This window comes from Meleagris gallopavo, chromosome 2 (assembly GCF_905368555.1).
Source record: "Meleagris gallopavo chromosome 2, MGAL_WU_HG_1.1, whole genome shotgun sequence".
NCBI classification, from domain to species: domain Eukaryota; kingdom Metazoa; phylum Chordata; class Aves; order Galliformes; family Phasianidae; genus Meleagris; species Meleagris gallopavo.
Genome location: NC_139405.1, coordinates 61,740,677 through 61,758,033, shown reverse-complemented (window position 1 = coordinate 61,758,033; position 17,357 = coordinate 61,740,677). Strand labels below are relative to the sequence as shown.

General features: G+C 36.3%; 1 protein-coding gene across 1 annotated transcript in view; it reads right to left on the bottom strand.

Annotated features, from left to right (window-relative positions):
• The window catches only part of MAN1A1 (mannosidase alpha class 1A member 1), a 136,018-nt gene that overhangs the window by 53,359 nt on the left and 65,302 nt on the right, over positions 1 to 17,357 (bottom strand). The window contains exon 5 of the mRNA XM_085217400.1: positions 4,937 to 5,031. Coding sequence (XP_085073526.1) covers positions 4,937 to 5,031 — 95 coding nt within the window. The remainder of the gene's footprint in view (positions 1 to 4,936; positions 5,032 to 17,357) is intronic.

Genomic DNA, 17,357 nt, shown 5'->3' with positions numbered 1-17,357 from the left:
GCAGTGATAGTCAGATTTGAATAACCTATACTTAGCTCTGTAATCTTTTTTTTTTTTAATTTAGATGTTAGAATTAATAATGCAAACCAGAAAATTTACATTAACCTTCTGACAATGTGTGAGATTTCTCTCCTCTTTTTTCTTCAACTTTCCTCCCCTCTCCCTTTTCCCTTTTAGAAAAGCCCGATGAGTCACTAGGACCAGTAAACGCATGAATCACTATCTCTGTTAAAGAATATAATATTATACAGACAACATGGTGTTTAGGAAAATTTTGCAATATCATGCAACATTCATAGTTTGACATTTCTGATAAATTAAGAGGGGGAATTAAGATGTCCAAAAACAAATTACTGAATTTAGTTGCCTGGATCCTATCTTCATATTTTCAAGCTTTCTCAGTGGATTAAGATCCCTTTACAAATCATAAGGAATATAACCTTAAGTGCATTGATTATGACATTTTAAAAGTCCCAGAATTTGAAGAAAGCCACTCTGTTAAGCATTAAACTGCATCTTTTCTTAGGAAAATAGTAAGCTTTCCAAACAAAATAGGGATTAAAGAGATTACGAGACCCCATTTCTGTGTGATTTAGGCACATGAACTGTAAACATGTTTTGAATCTGGGAATCATGTTGAAATGTTAAAATATTTTCAAGCAGGTTCTGTTGTCTTCATACATTAGTTGCTGATTTTTGAGCCACATTTCCTACGAAATGGAAGATTGTGGCAGGTAAGTTTCTTTAAATGACTGCAAATTCCCTGAAATACCGAAGTACATGTCTCACAGGAACAAAAAAACAAAACAAAACAAAGCAAAACAAAACAAAACACCACCTGCGCCTTAGCCCCCCTGGCTACACTGTGGCATTATAGCACAAAACCCTTCTTGTCAAAAGCACCTGGAACCTGTTGTAAAGCAAGTTGGCCTGCTAGGGGAGAGCTTTTCTTCTCTATGCCGCTGTTAGGGAAGAGGTGGTGGTAAAACCTAAAGCATTCAAACTTCATCCAAGGGGAAAGACAAAAGAAAAAGCACGTTCTGCCTTAGAAACATGATCTGATATGAAAAATTAAGAAGGCATTATTTTTTCTTCAAAAAAGGTGGGAGGAAAAAAAGATGCTCTGTGGGTGCATCATCTTGCTCAGAACAAAGGCATGGGATTCCAGAGTCATACATAGCTTCAGAAAATGTTTGTACAAGTATGGAGGCCTGGCAAGGTCTGTGGCCTAACATGAATATTCTGTACAATATGTGATTAATAAATAAATAAATAAATAAATAAATAATCAAGTGCAATTTGTTTTATAAGAATAAGACATGCTGGCCAGATTCAATAGCAAAAACACTGCAGTTTTGGTTACTTCTATTCTTGATTACCTACAAATGAGTAACAACTTTGTTCAAAAAATTTAGCAGGTTCTCTGCAATCTCTCTTTGCAAAATATGTAATACTGAATTCAGCTCAGGTCCACTGTTAATGTATAATCAGTGCTAAAGTGTAAAAGGCAAAGAATTCTTGGCTGACATCAGACACAGTACACATTTTATGTTTATGTCAAGTAAATCTTATCTCTTCCTGACTTCAACACACATTAATCAAATTTATTTTAATTTCCTCCCCTTTGACTTCCATTAAGCTTTCCTGCTCTGTAATACTCCATCCACGCCTCATGGCCCTTTCCTTCTATACAGGATTTCCCATCGTCCCCATATCCGCTAATGCTGAAATCAGTCACTCTCTCATGGAGCCAGGAAAAAAAACATAGTATCCTCCCAGTAACAACACTAGGAAGCAAGCTAGAGGTCCAAACAACTCACTTTGTTTGTTGTCTCCAGAAATTAAAAAAAAAAAAAACAACAACAAAAAATTATTTAGTCCAGACAAAAGCTTTTTCATAGATGTAAGGCATAACAAAATTTCAGATGTGCTGAGAGGTTATATTATGGGCTGATTCTATGTAAAAAGCCAGTTAGTTTAGTGGCTAATAGTACTGCTACATACTAGCATACAAGGGATAATAAATAAGTTTAAAACAGCGATTCCACTGAGCAGTGCATGGAGAGCAAACATTTTATGGAAACCATGATCCTTCACAGAAGAATGCTTCTAGGTTGTTTATTATAAAGCAGTAGTTTAATCTTATTAGAACTAATAGGAATTGGAAAAAAAAGGATAAAGTTTTACTTCCAAAAGAAAAAAAAAGGGTGAAAAAAGTGACATAAAGAGAGATTTTCCATCCAAAAGAAAAAAAAACATTGTACAGGATCCCATACTGAGAAGTATTTTCTTGAGTAGTCCAATAGACCAGCAACAAACTGGGCTCCCTGTATTTCACAGCTGGGCACCATCTCAAAAGTCCAAATCACATACAGTTTCCTTTTTAATAGTTACAGGGTAGATATATTAAAAAGGTTACTTGACACTATGAACATGACACAAGATGGATATTTCTTAAGATTACTTAACTCACTATCTAGGAGGACCGTAATTTCAGAATTTTTTATTCCTATAGATTGGAGATGCGTATTACAGAAACACCTAATCAATACAATTGCTCAGTCATAAATTACTTGAAGTTTAAGAGAAAAGGAATTGAAAAGTTTAGTATGAATAAGTCAGTTTATCGTGGCTCACTGAGAACAAAAATAAAGAATCATAAACATTAGTATAGTATTTAAAGAAGCTGTAGTAGTTGCAGTTTTACAAGCACTGAGAACAAAATATCTAAAGAATTCTTTTGGATGTGAGGAATAATACATTTTAAGAAGTAGCTTTGTCAGCTGCGAGTGAAAAACATGCTGAAAGTGAGTTGAAGATACAGGGCAATATCAGGAACATCAAAAACTGCGGAAATGCAGCCTAAATACTTATAAAGAAATAAAAGGACATTCCACTACAAACTCCCAATCTAATTATTTAAAATGTTCTTTAGTGATAATGTGAAATTTCATATAGAAACAAACATACTCAAGAAATTGGCTAACAATTTTAGCTGTAGAAAAAGTACAATTGACATTTTTATTTGAAAATTAAGGTTCCACAAGTAGACAGCAAGTGTCCCATGGTCTTTGAATCAAGAAGAAAGAAACAAAACGAAGAAAAACAATGGAAAAGAAAGAGATTACAAGACTTAAGGTGGATGCCTTTGGCATACTAGGACACAGAAAGACAAAAGAAGGTTTGCACACACAGAGAGAGCAAGTCTGGCTCTGATATTACAGGATAAGCAGAGAAAATAAGCTATTTTGTGAAGAATATTTGCCTAGGGAAACCAATACTCAGCTCATCTGTTAATCCAAAAATAGTCTTTTAAAAATAACCAGACATCCACAATTTGTTGTCAATGTTCTCCAGTTTGAAGCATAAATCAAAATAAAATCAAATAAAATACTAATCAGAAATGAGGCATATTAGATCTGTAATATATTCAGGCTTCAATGGCTTAGCATTTCCTAAGCCTGGATGACAGCATATTTGTTTACGTATGGTATTATGGAATTGTCATCTACTGAAGGTCAAATCTAAACAGATGTGTAAGGATTCGGAATGAACAACCAAGAACTCAACACTGAATGTAACAACACTTGCTGCCATAACAAATGAAGTTATCTTGACGCAGATTTTCTTCCACTTTGGTGAAAGATAACAAATGGATCCCCAAGCTTTTTTTTTTTTTAATCAATATCTTATATTGCCTGGGGTCAACTTTTGCAGTATCCCACAGTATTTGTTATGAGAGAAGCTAGGAACAAAATCAAAAAGATCCACCACTGAATTCGAAACATTTGGGAAAAAAAAAAAAAGATATATTTAGTAGGCAGCTAAGGATTTAGATAAGGGCTGCATATAAGAAATTTTTAGCCTGAATACCATTAATAATATTTAAATATACTATGTAGTATAAGGTGCTGTTGTGCTGGAATTACAGATGTATGCTAGGATTTTGTACTCGGAAACTTTTGTAACAGCTTAAAAACAAATGAAAAAGCTCAAACTATTGTGCAATTAACTTGTGCAGAACTCATTAAAATCTTTTGAGAATAAATCATTAACATGCACATAAGTATCTACTTGAATTACGAGGACCATCACCAAGCAGCAGTTAATCAGTTCCTTCAGTGATGAAAAAGTCCACAAGGAACAAGCTTCCTCCTGCCCCTAGCACACTGTCATATTCTTGGTCTCTTGCATCTTTTCTGTCTGAAAGAAAGATGGGAGATAACCCTGCCCAAACTACAATGCTAGGGATTTCTGTAGGACTGGCTCTGAGGAGCTTATTGGGAATCCTCAGACACAGATAGCCAACCCAGCAAGCGTACCAGTCCATGTCCCACTGTGGGAAAAAGGCATACCATGAATATACATTAAGCAGAGAACAGGGGAAGATGCTTACTGTTAAGGAGGGAATCACACAAACAAAGAAACATATAAAAACACATGACATCAACACATGGAGAGAAGAAACTCTCCTTTATTCTCCCTGACAAGCAGTACTCCACATTCTTGTAATGGGTGATGCTGAGTATTATTTGCAGTATTATGAAAGCTGAGAGAATATACACTTCTCATTAGCGAGTGAGAACCAAAAAGTAATTACTCTTGCTTCTTGATATACTAGTTACTGAAGGACTAACAATGGCAAGTGAGAACAGGTAAAAATAAGAGTACAAGCAGCTGGACACCTTACCTTTTCAGAGTAGCACCCATCCTTTTGCAACTACTGTACATATAACAACACTAAAACCAATGTAGGACTTTGGGAAAAGTGATGAACAACATACTAAAAGAGTAAGTTATAGAACTAAGGATCTTACATCAAATTTTACCTCGCTGGAAAGATTAGAACTGTGCTACAACTGCAGTAGTCCTGTGGCAAAGGATTTTAGTTTCAAGAGAACTTTTTTATATGCTGTCACCAAAAATCATGTTTTACCTCTTAATATTAAGCAATGCCCAAGGTATCCCAGTGGGAGTGTTGAAAGCAGGCAGCAATTTCTCTCCAAGCTCTACTGCCTTCTTCCGGAAAATCTGGAAGTTAAGAAGAAAAAAGTGTTAGAAAATTCATTGCAGTTCCCAATAAATGATATTTCAGCTCAACAAAGAATTCCTGTTTTTTCCTTAGCGATTGAAGAAACAGAGCAGCACATTCAGTCTTCTATTTCAGCATAATAGGGGGATAGCTAGTGTATGCCATGGACTACATAAGAACTCATACAACAGGGTTACATGGTGAAGACATCAAGACAACAGCACTGGCAAGAAAAGCATTAAATCAGAGACAACAGTGAGATTGGTCATGCTCTGCTTTGCAATGGAGCAGGGGGTTTACTAGCTGAGTGAACTGCTGAGTCCATTCTGGCCAGCACAGCTGCCTGCCCAAGATGATATGTCCTCCCTGGGCACAGGGATGTTGTCACAGGAGCACTGCATATGCTCTGATTGAGTCAGCTCACAGTGATGGGATTTGTTAAGTATGCCATGGGAACTTGGGCTGGATCACCAGGTACCTGCTGTGTGGTGAATGTGCTGCACAGGTAATCCAAGGCAAACACAAAGCACAACGCAACACCTCCCCCTCTTGCCCAAAAAAAAAAAAAAAAAAAAAAAAAAAAGAGAAATGGTATTGTAGTGATATTTTTTCAGCATCATAGTCTTTATCGACTCAGTCAGCTTACACCCAGATTGATATCAATGCCGTGGTTAATACAGAAATTGGAATATACTCCTACAGATAGAAGAGTTAACTGAGTTTTAGCTAAAAGTTCTTTAAAATAAAGACCTTGAATGCATAACATACACCCACAAGAATTACAAACAATTTAACATCAGGAACTTCTATGATAAGAGAAATAGCTTATAACACTACAACAAATAGGATGTTGCTCTCCTTTGATTGCCAGCTCAGCTCAGGTTAGCCTGACTTTGGAGCACTGAGCACTTTAGTAAAAGAGCTTCTAATAAGAAGCAAAATTGTTCCAACTTAAATATAGAAATCTATACAGAGATCACAGAATGTAGATGCTCAAGGCCTATTTCCTTGGGATTGCACTGAAACCCAATGCAAAAGTGAAAGGCATTAACTCAGTTGTAATAGCCAGAATAGTGAAGTCACTTTCATCATCTTCTCTCTCTGGTAATGACTCTTCAATTTATTTTTCCCCTTGAATATATGTATGATGGGTTTGTATTTATTTATTTTTAGAACTCAACTTGAACAATTGATGCAACTCACAGTACAGCCAAATACAGTGCAGTAAATTATCAGAGAAAGAAAACAATGCAAAAGAAACATCTCTATATTTTTAGACAGAGTATCACAGAATCCCAGAATGTCTTGGGTTGGAAGGGACCTTAAAGACCATCCAGTTCCAACCCCCTACTGTGGGCAGGATTGCCCCCTCATCAGATCAGCCTGCTCAGGGCCCCATCCTGGAATACCTCCAGAGATAGGGCATCCACAGCTTATCTGGACAAAAGGTTTTCATTGTTTAAGAATATGGTCAGAAGAGAATTTAAAACTCTGGGACAATCATGTTACCGTAAAGAACCTCCAAACTACTCCACAGTCTCTTCATATGACACAGGTTTCTGTGAAAGTAGTCCTAGATTTGGAATTACAGATATTTTGAGAGGCTAAAGAATTTGAAGGTAAATTCTGGCTGAGTGGAGTGCCTGCGAGTGCTGGGAGAAAACTGAAATGATGCAGCAGGGAAAACAATCTGCTTGGAAATCCCTTCAGAATTCATGTTATTTCTGACTTCCCAGATTATTGATTGTGTGGATTCTGACAAGAATTAGTCATGGATTTGTGATCATCAGACAGCACATCATTCAGTCTTCCCAAGGTTTAAACCTTGTGGGATACACAGTAAAAACAGCTGATGCAGAACTGTGTTAACTCCCAGTAGATTTACTGGAGAGGAGAAAGTGACCTACAATTTGCCCACAAGCTTTTCCCTTGTTACTCCACACAGTTGCATTTGTTCACCTGTGCTATTAAACTGAAACACATGCTTTGCTCTTTCAGCACAAGAGAGCTCTCTTGAGATTTTCACAATATATGGTATGGTCAATGTATCAGTTTAACTTAGCATCTCTGCTCTGAAACACTGAGGTATTAACAGGAGAGCAGTCAAAATGAACCTCCTTAGAAATGAGCACAAATTCCTGTAGTGGCATCTATTGGCTGCACAGCATAAAACTAACTCTTTTTTTTCTTATGTAAAGGACACCGAAGCTGGAGATTGTCGATGTGTCATACATACTTTTTAGACTTGTATTTAACGTCAAGAGGCAATCACCCCTTCAAAAGGCACATACATGTTCAATCATAGCATGACATCAAGGATGGTAATGGCCTAAGGCTCCATAGCTAGTCTGCTGTGGGCTGTATTATCTCTCGTCACCAATAAAATTCAAACTCATAAAGAATTCTATTATATTAATTGCTTCTGGACAAAAATGCATTCTAATTTCTCAACTAAATATTTGTTAAACAGCATCAGTACTTTAATTTCAAATTGTTCTACTAACTCTCACATTTTTTTCTATTCCATTTTTTCTATAAATTAACAAGCTAATTTCTTATTTTAAAAAACTTGCCTACTCCATAAAAATGTCAAAAGTAACAGTTATCTAAACACATCTGATATGAATTGGTAAGGAAACACTGCCCCAGCTACAGATATTGAAGGAAAGTCAAAACTACTCATGATGAGGACACAGCTTTGAAGAAATTGCTAGCGCTTTGAATACACATTGAAGCTGGGCATTCTAACTTCGTTCTTTTCCAAAATAACCATCTTTTAATGTAGGAAACAGTCTGAGAAACAGGGAAAAAGGAAAAGAAAAAAAAAAAGAAAAATAACTAGGAAAATAGATTTTAAAAGTGATTTTTGAATCATTATACAATCTTGGGATAACTCTTCAGGTGAAAATGTACTTCTTGTTTACAAGACAATTTCAACAAGTTATTACTAATACATACTAGGTATTTTCCTTCTCTTTTCAAAGTTGAAAAGAAGTCGACTACAGACACTATCTAACACGGCTGAACAAGCGATTGCTAAATTGCTATCTATCAAGTAAAATGGTATAGGCAAGAATGAGAAGAATAGAACAAAACTTTGTGAATGACTGAACACACTAAATAGCAGCTTCATACAGCAAAGCTGCACCCTTTCATTGAGGGTAAGAAACTGAAGACTAATAAAGAAATCAAGTTGTGTTTTAGTAACAGGAAAAACTAGTGTAACCTCTAATTTTTCTAGACTAAGAAATAAATGTTGTACAGCTCTAGATATTTTTTCAGTTCATAAAAGTGAACAAATAGAAACTACTTAATATCTGTTGCTTGATATGAATTTCATTTACTAAGTCTTTTTTTGGTAAGCAAAAAGTATGATATCCACTGCTGGCATGTACAGAAATGCAAAAATGACAGAGCATGGAAGACAATATATATAATAAAGAAAAAGCCTACAGCAAAATTTCCCATTCCAATGGTTATCTTGAGAGTCTCAAGGACGTTTTCTGGCTTTTCCTTGTGCGTGTTCATCCAGCAGTAATGAAGGCTTACTTAGACAAAATACTCTCTCTGAATAAGAACTGTACCATGCACCTGTAAAGGTGCAACCACAGGACTGTCATTTGGTGCAGTATTGGCTTTCTTTAGGGTGCAGCATGGTTATTACCTCTAGATTAATAATAATAAAAAAGAACCCAAAGGGAGGAACTCCTTTGAAAGTGTTAGATTACCTCATCACACACTTAATTGCTAATCAGGAAGAAAAGAAAACACAGGAAACAAAGAAATATCTCGGAATATATGAGGCACAAGTAATTTAAAAAGAGCATAGTATGCTCCATACCAGTGAAACAAGAAATTAAAATTTAACAGCAATCAGAGGAAACAATTCTATTTCTTAATGTATTATTTTTTAATTGACGAAGACATTTTCTCCACATTTCTAATTCTATCAAATTAAGCATTTTTCCTTTTTGTTTTATATTTACGGATAAAAACTGACAAGCCACTAAATAAGATTTATTGCTTGCTTTCCTGTACCTGATTGCCTTTCCCAGTAGGGTAGGGAATGAATATTTCAGTGCAAAAGCAGGAAACGGGAGCAGAAAATGAACAAAGACAGGCTGCTTTGCTTCTCTTCAGAACACCGAATAGAAATCCTTTCAGCCTAACAAATGTTGATTTATGTTTAAAGTGATCTGCTAACTAAGAACTCTTTAGGAAGATCTTGTTCTAATACCTTCTTCACTAAAAGATAATCCAGGATTTTTGCTATCTTTGCTTTTTTTTTATTTTTTACAATGACAGATTAAAAATGCTACAAAAATTGCTATGTTCCACCTGAGATACCAAAATACTTTAAACAGCACAAGATGAATTATCCCACTATCTTCAATACCAAGTGATATGATACTTGTTATGTTATGTGAAACAATTTCCTGTAAGATATTTCCCAATGTTTATGAAAACTTGGCATGATATCTGATTGCTGACATTAACTTGGCAGCAATGATCTGTTTTACAGTTCCTGTTGCTTTGACTCTAACAAAGTGGCTTGGGGGTTAATTCCAGCCAACCCTCACTGAATTCTGGCTGAGCCAAATCAGCTATTAAAGACCTGTGTTGCAAGTCAGCAACACTTCTGAACTCAGGCATTGCAATGAGTTACTTTGGTGTAGAAACTGACAGCTGGAGTCCAACCAGACACCACCTCGGACCTACGCAGCTGCAAGTGTATTTATTGTGCACTCACATCCAGAAGTGCTGGAGAATCCATTTTGAGTATTTTCCCTGTGTTCAGGGACATGGCTGGATGCTGGTAGGCCCCTTGCAGAGACACAGGGCCTGCACAAGACCCCCTACCTAGAGCGCTCACATCCCTGCGGGGCTGAAGCTGCAGCCTCCCGCAGGGCAGCCCGGCCTGGGAAGGGAAGAGCTGACTTTGATCTCGAAAAGTGAATCATGACAAAGCATAATTCGACTTCCTTACAGAGTGTGGTTTGCCACACCCTCAGATAAGAATTTTGACTGGACAAAGCAGGGTTTTATTTTAACAAGAATTTCCACGCAGCAGCCACCAATCACTGGCCACACGCAGAAGGCCCCAGCAGGTTTCTTGTCTCACAGGGATGCCGGCAGAGGGAGCGCACAGAGAGCTGATACACTGCACAGCAGAGGGGCTTCTTGGAGTCAAGTGAGATCAGAAAAGTCCCAGAAAAGAGCTACATCGAAAAGACTCAGAGAGATAAATAATCTCAACCACTCTTCTCTCATTATAACCCTCAAAGCTGTGCTAGTTTTCATTCAAACCTCTCACATATAAGAACAACATCAGGTGAATAAAGCAGGAGGAACATTATCTTTAAAAACAATCACCATCTTCAGCCATTCCCAGAATCTTGTTAAGCATCTGCTGCCACACAGTGCTGGGTGTAAAATTATAAAAGACAGACACACACACTGGTTTCCAGATAAGAGAACCTGGAAAATGTAGATCCTGCAGTTGCAGGAGAATTCTTATCTCAGTTGAAGGCTGAAATAGCCACAGGACAGTGTTTTTAACAAGCTCTTCCTTACGGGAATCTGAAATTCGTATTTAATACATTCATGACAGCAACAGGCATTAGAGCACTCATTAGAGCTTTTGAGAGCTCTTGGCACCTAAGGTGATGTGTCAGCTCAGAAAGGGGAACAGCAACTTCCAGCTTTCAAAAATCTTGATCTTCAAGTATGCAAAGAACTACCCTGGACCCTGCAGTCATGGGAGATTCAGATAGCCTGTGGTTTCTGTGAGCCACAACTCCATCTCACTTGTAAAATATTAGAGCAATACGTCTTTTTCAAAATGTGTGGAAATAATAGAGAGGCATTTAGATTTGTTTAGGATACTCCAGAACCTGCTGGTTTCCAAGCTTGTAGGGACCATACCACATAATAAGCAGTATGCTATAATATCCATGGATATTATTCCACAATGAAGAGCACGAAAAGCATCTGTTATCCTATTAAGAAAGCTAAAACATACATCAAGCTAATATCTTCTTCTGAAGCAAATCTATGCAAAGATGCTTATTACAAAAATTTAATTACAACTCTGAAAAAAACCTGTATTCAATTTTTGTTGTTGTTGTTGTTATGGTTTTACTGATGACAAGAAAATTAATTTTCTTTTCTAGCTGATTATTGTACCAAAGAAATCACGTAGTACCATGAAGAGTCCCTCCCCGGTAGAAAATACTATGGAGAAATTAATCAAATGGAAGTAACTGGATTAGTGAGAGATTTCCAGATTTAATCCAAATGTACATAGCAACAAAGCAGAACATAAAACCCCTCAAGTTATCAGCAGTAGCTAACACATGTAATTACTTCAGAATTTTTTTTAACTAAAAAAAAAAAATCTAAACTCTTTCTGATCAAAAAGTTTATTTCAAGGAAAGTCACTAGTAAATATACAAACTGGCAGAAAGTAATCATGAGAATGAATTGCTAAATAGCAGTAGAATTAAAAAAAATCATAAAGGAAGACTTTGGTCTACTTATATTTGGTTATTTCCTTTTTTGATACTTATATGTATTTAAGATTGCTTACTCAGCTACAAAGAACTTTTCGTTAGAGTAACTGCTAATTTATCTACCAATGTCAAGAAACCATTAACTGTTTTAAAAAGCTTATGCATACTCACAATTGAAAGTTAAGCTACAACACATTAGCACCTAGAAAGCTCAAGAGCTGATCACTTACTATTACCTCTGTTGTGATAATTTAAGAAAAGGTGGAGATGAATAAATTAAACTTTAACAATTGCCTGCAATAGAAGCAATGATTTAGGTATAAAAGCCTTTAAGAATTCCTCACCCTGAATTCAGGGTGGCCTTAATTTACAAACAGTGTAGTTTGCAAGGTGAGTAATGACCTGAATTTGCTACATATGTGCAGATCAACCATGCTATGGCAGCTGGCTCCAGAGATCCAAACCACAAGTAGCAAGACTCATGCCTAAAAAAGCCATGCTTAAATTTTAAGTTTCTGAAATCCCACACAACCCCAAATAAATAAATTATAACATATCTGAGGGTAAGTAAATCTCTATCAAAGATTTGGGATGCCATTCTTATGTCTTGTCAGAAATAGAAATGAATCACTGAAGAGGCTGAAGTCCCAGACCTCCCGTCAAATGATGTTTCTGCCAAGGGCAGATGGCAAGCTAGCAGGAATTAAAATTGTCAGCAGCATCAGTGAAAAGAGAAAACTAAGCCCAAACCTAAGAGCCAATCTAAGTTTTAAATCTGTTTTTACCTGTTTGTTATGCAGATAACTTGGACAGGGTTCATGTTACAGACCTATATCTCCTCTTTCACCCCCACAAAACAAAACTTCCAGCAACCTACAGAAATCTGGTATTCAAGTGCTTGGATGCTAGTTAGAGACACAAACACCATCATCTCTAGGAGCAACCACTGGACTAGCACCAGGCATGCGGGCTGAGAGAACAACATGTGTCATATGTTTAGCGCTCAGGTCTTCTATACTTAAGTTAGATGATACGTGTATTTTAAAATATATTGGACATAAGTAAATATGAATAGAATCAGAAATAATGCATACACAATGGAAACTAATTATATTGTGAACCAATACAGAAAACATCTGGATGCCATCTTAGAGATTTGTGTTTTTCATGATTAAGGAAACAGCTGCCCCAGTAAAATTACTCATATCCACCAGTAATGAGGAATATCTTTTAGCACAGTTCATCTGTTAAACCACAAGCATCTGCTTCCTAATTTTCTTTTTATTTAATCTTGTATATCCAGACCAAGTGGTGGAACAACAAATTTAAATAGCTGCCTCATTTTACATCTTGCAAACTATTATATCTAAACAAAGAATAACACTTTGCATATGAAACTCTCCTTTCAAGCAGGTGACCGCTGAGAGGTGATTTGCAACACCATCTGTGTAAAAGGGAGGGATGGGTGGAGAAGCCTAATAAACATTATTACATGGTGAATCAATAATTACATTCTTAATGTAGCATAAAATGCTAACTGAAGATTCATTCCTAGCTTTGTAAATTTGACTTTATCTTTTAATTCCAACACCATTAAGTGATTCAGAGAAATACTATAAACTATTATCATAGACCACATGCAAAAGACACTCTGTAAAAAAAAAAAAAATCACTCTATAGGTAAAGGAACTTCTGTTTGCTTTTCAATGTTAGCTAACAGCAAATGAGAGCTGTTTGTTTCAGCTGCTGTTCTATGATACTTGCAAGATTGTTCCACTTACTAATGGAGTTTTAAATAATGCTTATTAACTATATAAGTACAACAACATGTAAAGGATATTGAGTGTTCCTACTTTTATTGTTCTTCAACTCATTTTTTCCCCCAAAATTACTCCAGAATTAGAATAATAGCTTAATGAAGGGATTTTCAAATAGCAGACCAGAGCAGGGAGAAAGCAACAAAAATGCAATTCTCTGCATGGTTCATTGATGGGGGGGGGTTACCTTCCAAAGCTCAAGGTCTCCCATATTCTATCAGCATCGAGTTGGATTATAGCAAACAGGTAGCTGCAGAGAGTATTTTGCCAGTTTGATGAACCTATGGAAAAAAAAAACAAACTACCCTGTCTCTTTACTCTAGCCCCTATCAAAAGGGAATCTCCCTGAATCAACACACAATCTGGCATCTCAATCTGACACCATCACAAGTATTTTAAGTAAATCAGGTACTGGTATCACTCAAAAGCCAGCCCTCAAATGGTTAAAACTTCTGACAGAGTCTGTATTGTCTTGGCACACAGACCAGGTAGCACAGACTAGCTCTTCTACACCTAGCTCAGGGCTTGTTCCCTCTGAAGAGGGCTGTGCCAGTTGCTGCAAAGCAATTGTCCTGTTTTTCCAGTGGTTGTGCTGGGGCCCCAAGATATAAAACTTTTTTTTTTTCTTTTTTTCCCCCCCGACTCGAAGTGCTCCAGATAGCGAAAGGGTTGTATTTGCTGGAGGCTACAGGTGAAAGTTATATATAGCCTGAAGCACAGCACGGGGGCATGTACAGGACAGTGTCACGGGACAGTCTTAAGTGAACTTTTGTTCAGAGCACAGTTTCAGTGGACTCTGGAACAAATCAGCGATGTCCAGAGCCTCCTACCTCTTTTATAGGCAATGGTGACTTGCTCCAGAAAGAAGCAAGTGGTAAACTAATTCACTTGCAATGACGCAGATTAGGGCCCAGGAAAAAAGGATGAGAACCCAAACAGACATGTCTAAATACTTTTGTTTAAGAACAAGTAATGATGTTGGGCATAGAATTAGAGGGTTTGTCTTCATTAAATACAAAAAGCCTAAGTACTTTCATTTGCATTAAAGTTTACTCTAATGTCTTTTAAAGAGATCTTCTGCTTCTGCTCATGCTTTGGCAATTCCACTGACCATTAATTGGATGTGCTCATGGATACAAGATTAAATTAAACTAATATTTTAGAGCATTTCTTCTATTGTTTAAACATATATCAGATTTAATGAATATTCAAAATTAACTTTGTATATTAAAGCTATTCAGTGTTTAAACAATAAAAGGTTCTTTTAATTCTTACACTAAAGCTGATAACAGGAATTTCCAAAGTTTATGACCTCAGATACTGGAAACATCATAAATATTTCAAAAAGTAAAATGATTGCAAGTACAAAGACAATGCCCACTGTTAGTCTGATAGATTTACAGAACGGATCACTTAGGAACATGTTATCAGACATAAAACTGATTGACCTTCCTATGCAACAAGCAGCTACAAACTGTTTCCATCTCACTTTTAGATATATGGAAAAGGAACAAGAACTTTATTTGCTCCGGCTGTAAATTTTCAGTACTCTCAGTCACAACAACTAAAACCAAAGAATATATTTTTCATTTCTTTTGGCAAAATTCATTAAATGCAATGGGATTGAGAACGTGTAATTTCAGTAAACTCAGACTGGATTTGCAGCGCTGTTCAAACAGTTTTACTTTATTCTGTGTCAGGCGAGCTCTGTAGCACTAGCAGTTGCATTGATTACGCATTTCTGAGATGCTATTTTTCAGGGGAGAGGAACATTAAAATTTGACATCCTTCTTAGTTCCTGTCTCCACAAGACCACACACCTTCTTCCTGATTTTTTACACAAGTAATGTAACTAGAAAAAAACTCTCTTGTATAGTAGAAAAGGATAATGATGCTTTCCTAGCTCAGTGTGTTATTACTGTTGAGATTTCTCTGACAAACAGTAGTCACTGGTCTATCTGATGAATAATGTGTGTATCCAAAACAAACCTAAAGAAAGTGGTTTTGTATTTTCCTAAAATTAAATATAAAAAACTTGAACACTCTTGCAGTTCTTTTAATGTAAGCCAAAGAGAAGGCTTCAAGAGAGGAAAACCATAATTTAAGAAGCTGCTTTTATGTTGTAAGTTAAATCATCAGGCAGACTAATTCAATTACTCACTGTTTACTCTGAGACTATTTCTCTTACTGGACAAGTATAAAACTAAGAGGCTAAAATATAAGAAGGCAGACATTTCCAATTCTTAAACATCAAAAACAACTGCTCTGATTGAAGAGCAGTGCTGCCAGTATGTAATAAGTTTATGGGCAAATCAATTAGTTTCTCTGAATTTCCTACAGAATTGTTTGGGTTCCCCCTCCCCTTCCCAACAGTTAAACTTTAAATTCATTCCTATAAATAAATAGCCATGAGATGGTCTTTCCAAAGATGAGCATTACATTATTTTTGAATGTATGTATACATGCAATGTATATTTGGAAGAAATGATGGTTAGAAGTAATCATAAAGTTTTGAGGTAGTATACATATTATCATTAATAGGAATTATTATGTTTCTTTCCCTCTCCACACTTCATGCAAGGAGGAGGAAAAAACAAAGCATGACAGTCCTATGAGCTCTTTTTGTTTTTACCCAAAATCATGACATAGTTCTACTGTTTCATTTTATTGTTTGACTGAAGACTTCTCATGGCCAATCCTAGAAAGAATACCAAGTAGGTTTCGCTTGATTATTTTTCTAGTTTGTAGTATGCAAATTAAAACATGGCAGTAATGTATCTGCCTTTCAAGTTGGAACTGGTTATGAAAAAAAAGTCTTATAAGCATGACTTAGAATGATCAACATTCATTTCTTCAATCACCAACTGTCATAGACCATTGAAAAAGAACTGGTTGAGCAAGGAATTCTCACTATCTCACTAAGTTCTTCCATCATTGGGCCATTTAATAATCATATTAGCAAACAATCTTTGAGCAAATCAGAATGTCTGATGGCATTTAATATTAGACTATATCTGCCCAGCTGTTCTGACTACCATCCCTAGTCCCTTGTAGCAGTCTGGCAATGTTTGCCTGCAGCATCTCAGGAGTTATTGATCTTGTCTAGAATCAATAAGATTATTTGTTGATCCCTTTTGAATAGAAATAGAAATAAAAGCAACTGCGGAGAGAAAAGACTGAGCACAGTCTGACTGATGTTTGCAAGAGATACCCTACAAGCTGCAAATGCTGATGAGAAGGCCTGAGTTGTTCACAACTTTTGCATAACAAAAGGAAAAAGATTGGAATTGTCTGTATACTATGAATAGCATTTTTAAGAACAAGTTGGGAAAATAGAATCTTTTAAGAAATGTCATTGTGAGCTGCTGACTTTGTTTTGCAGCTGTTGGTTTGAAGAAAACAAAAAAAAGACTTTTAAAGAAAAATGGAAAAGAATGAATTTCACAGCATTTTCTTATCACACAATGATCCTGAGGATCCACTGGACTGTAAAATTATCTAGCTATGCTTGCAAAAATTAAGGACGACATGCCCCCTAAGGAAAAAATCACAACTTTAAACCACTAGCAGAACTGAACCAGCTTCCACAAACAACTAATGTTGTTATTTTATTTAGCCTACAAAAGTAGATGACAGCCTAAGGGCTGAAGAAAACAAAAAAAAAAAAAACAGACACATTCAATTCTTCAGATTAATGGTTACAGAGTCATTTTGTAGTTCAAGGTATCTGATTCATGAAATGCAACAGAATTGGCCCATGATGCCAGAAGGAAGTTTGTTTTTTGTTAACTGAAAAATGACTCTGCTTCAGTCACACTGCTGCTGAAATGGTCTTCCCTGTTCACTTCAAAGTTTTGTCTGTTTACATGTGGTTGGTTTTTTTTATTGTAGTAAGGTGAATTATGAGAATGCCTGCTTTGTACCATCTAATCAATTATTGGTTGAAGAGATTATCAAAGTCAGGTGGCTGAACAAGCAACCGATGTTTGAGTGGAG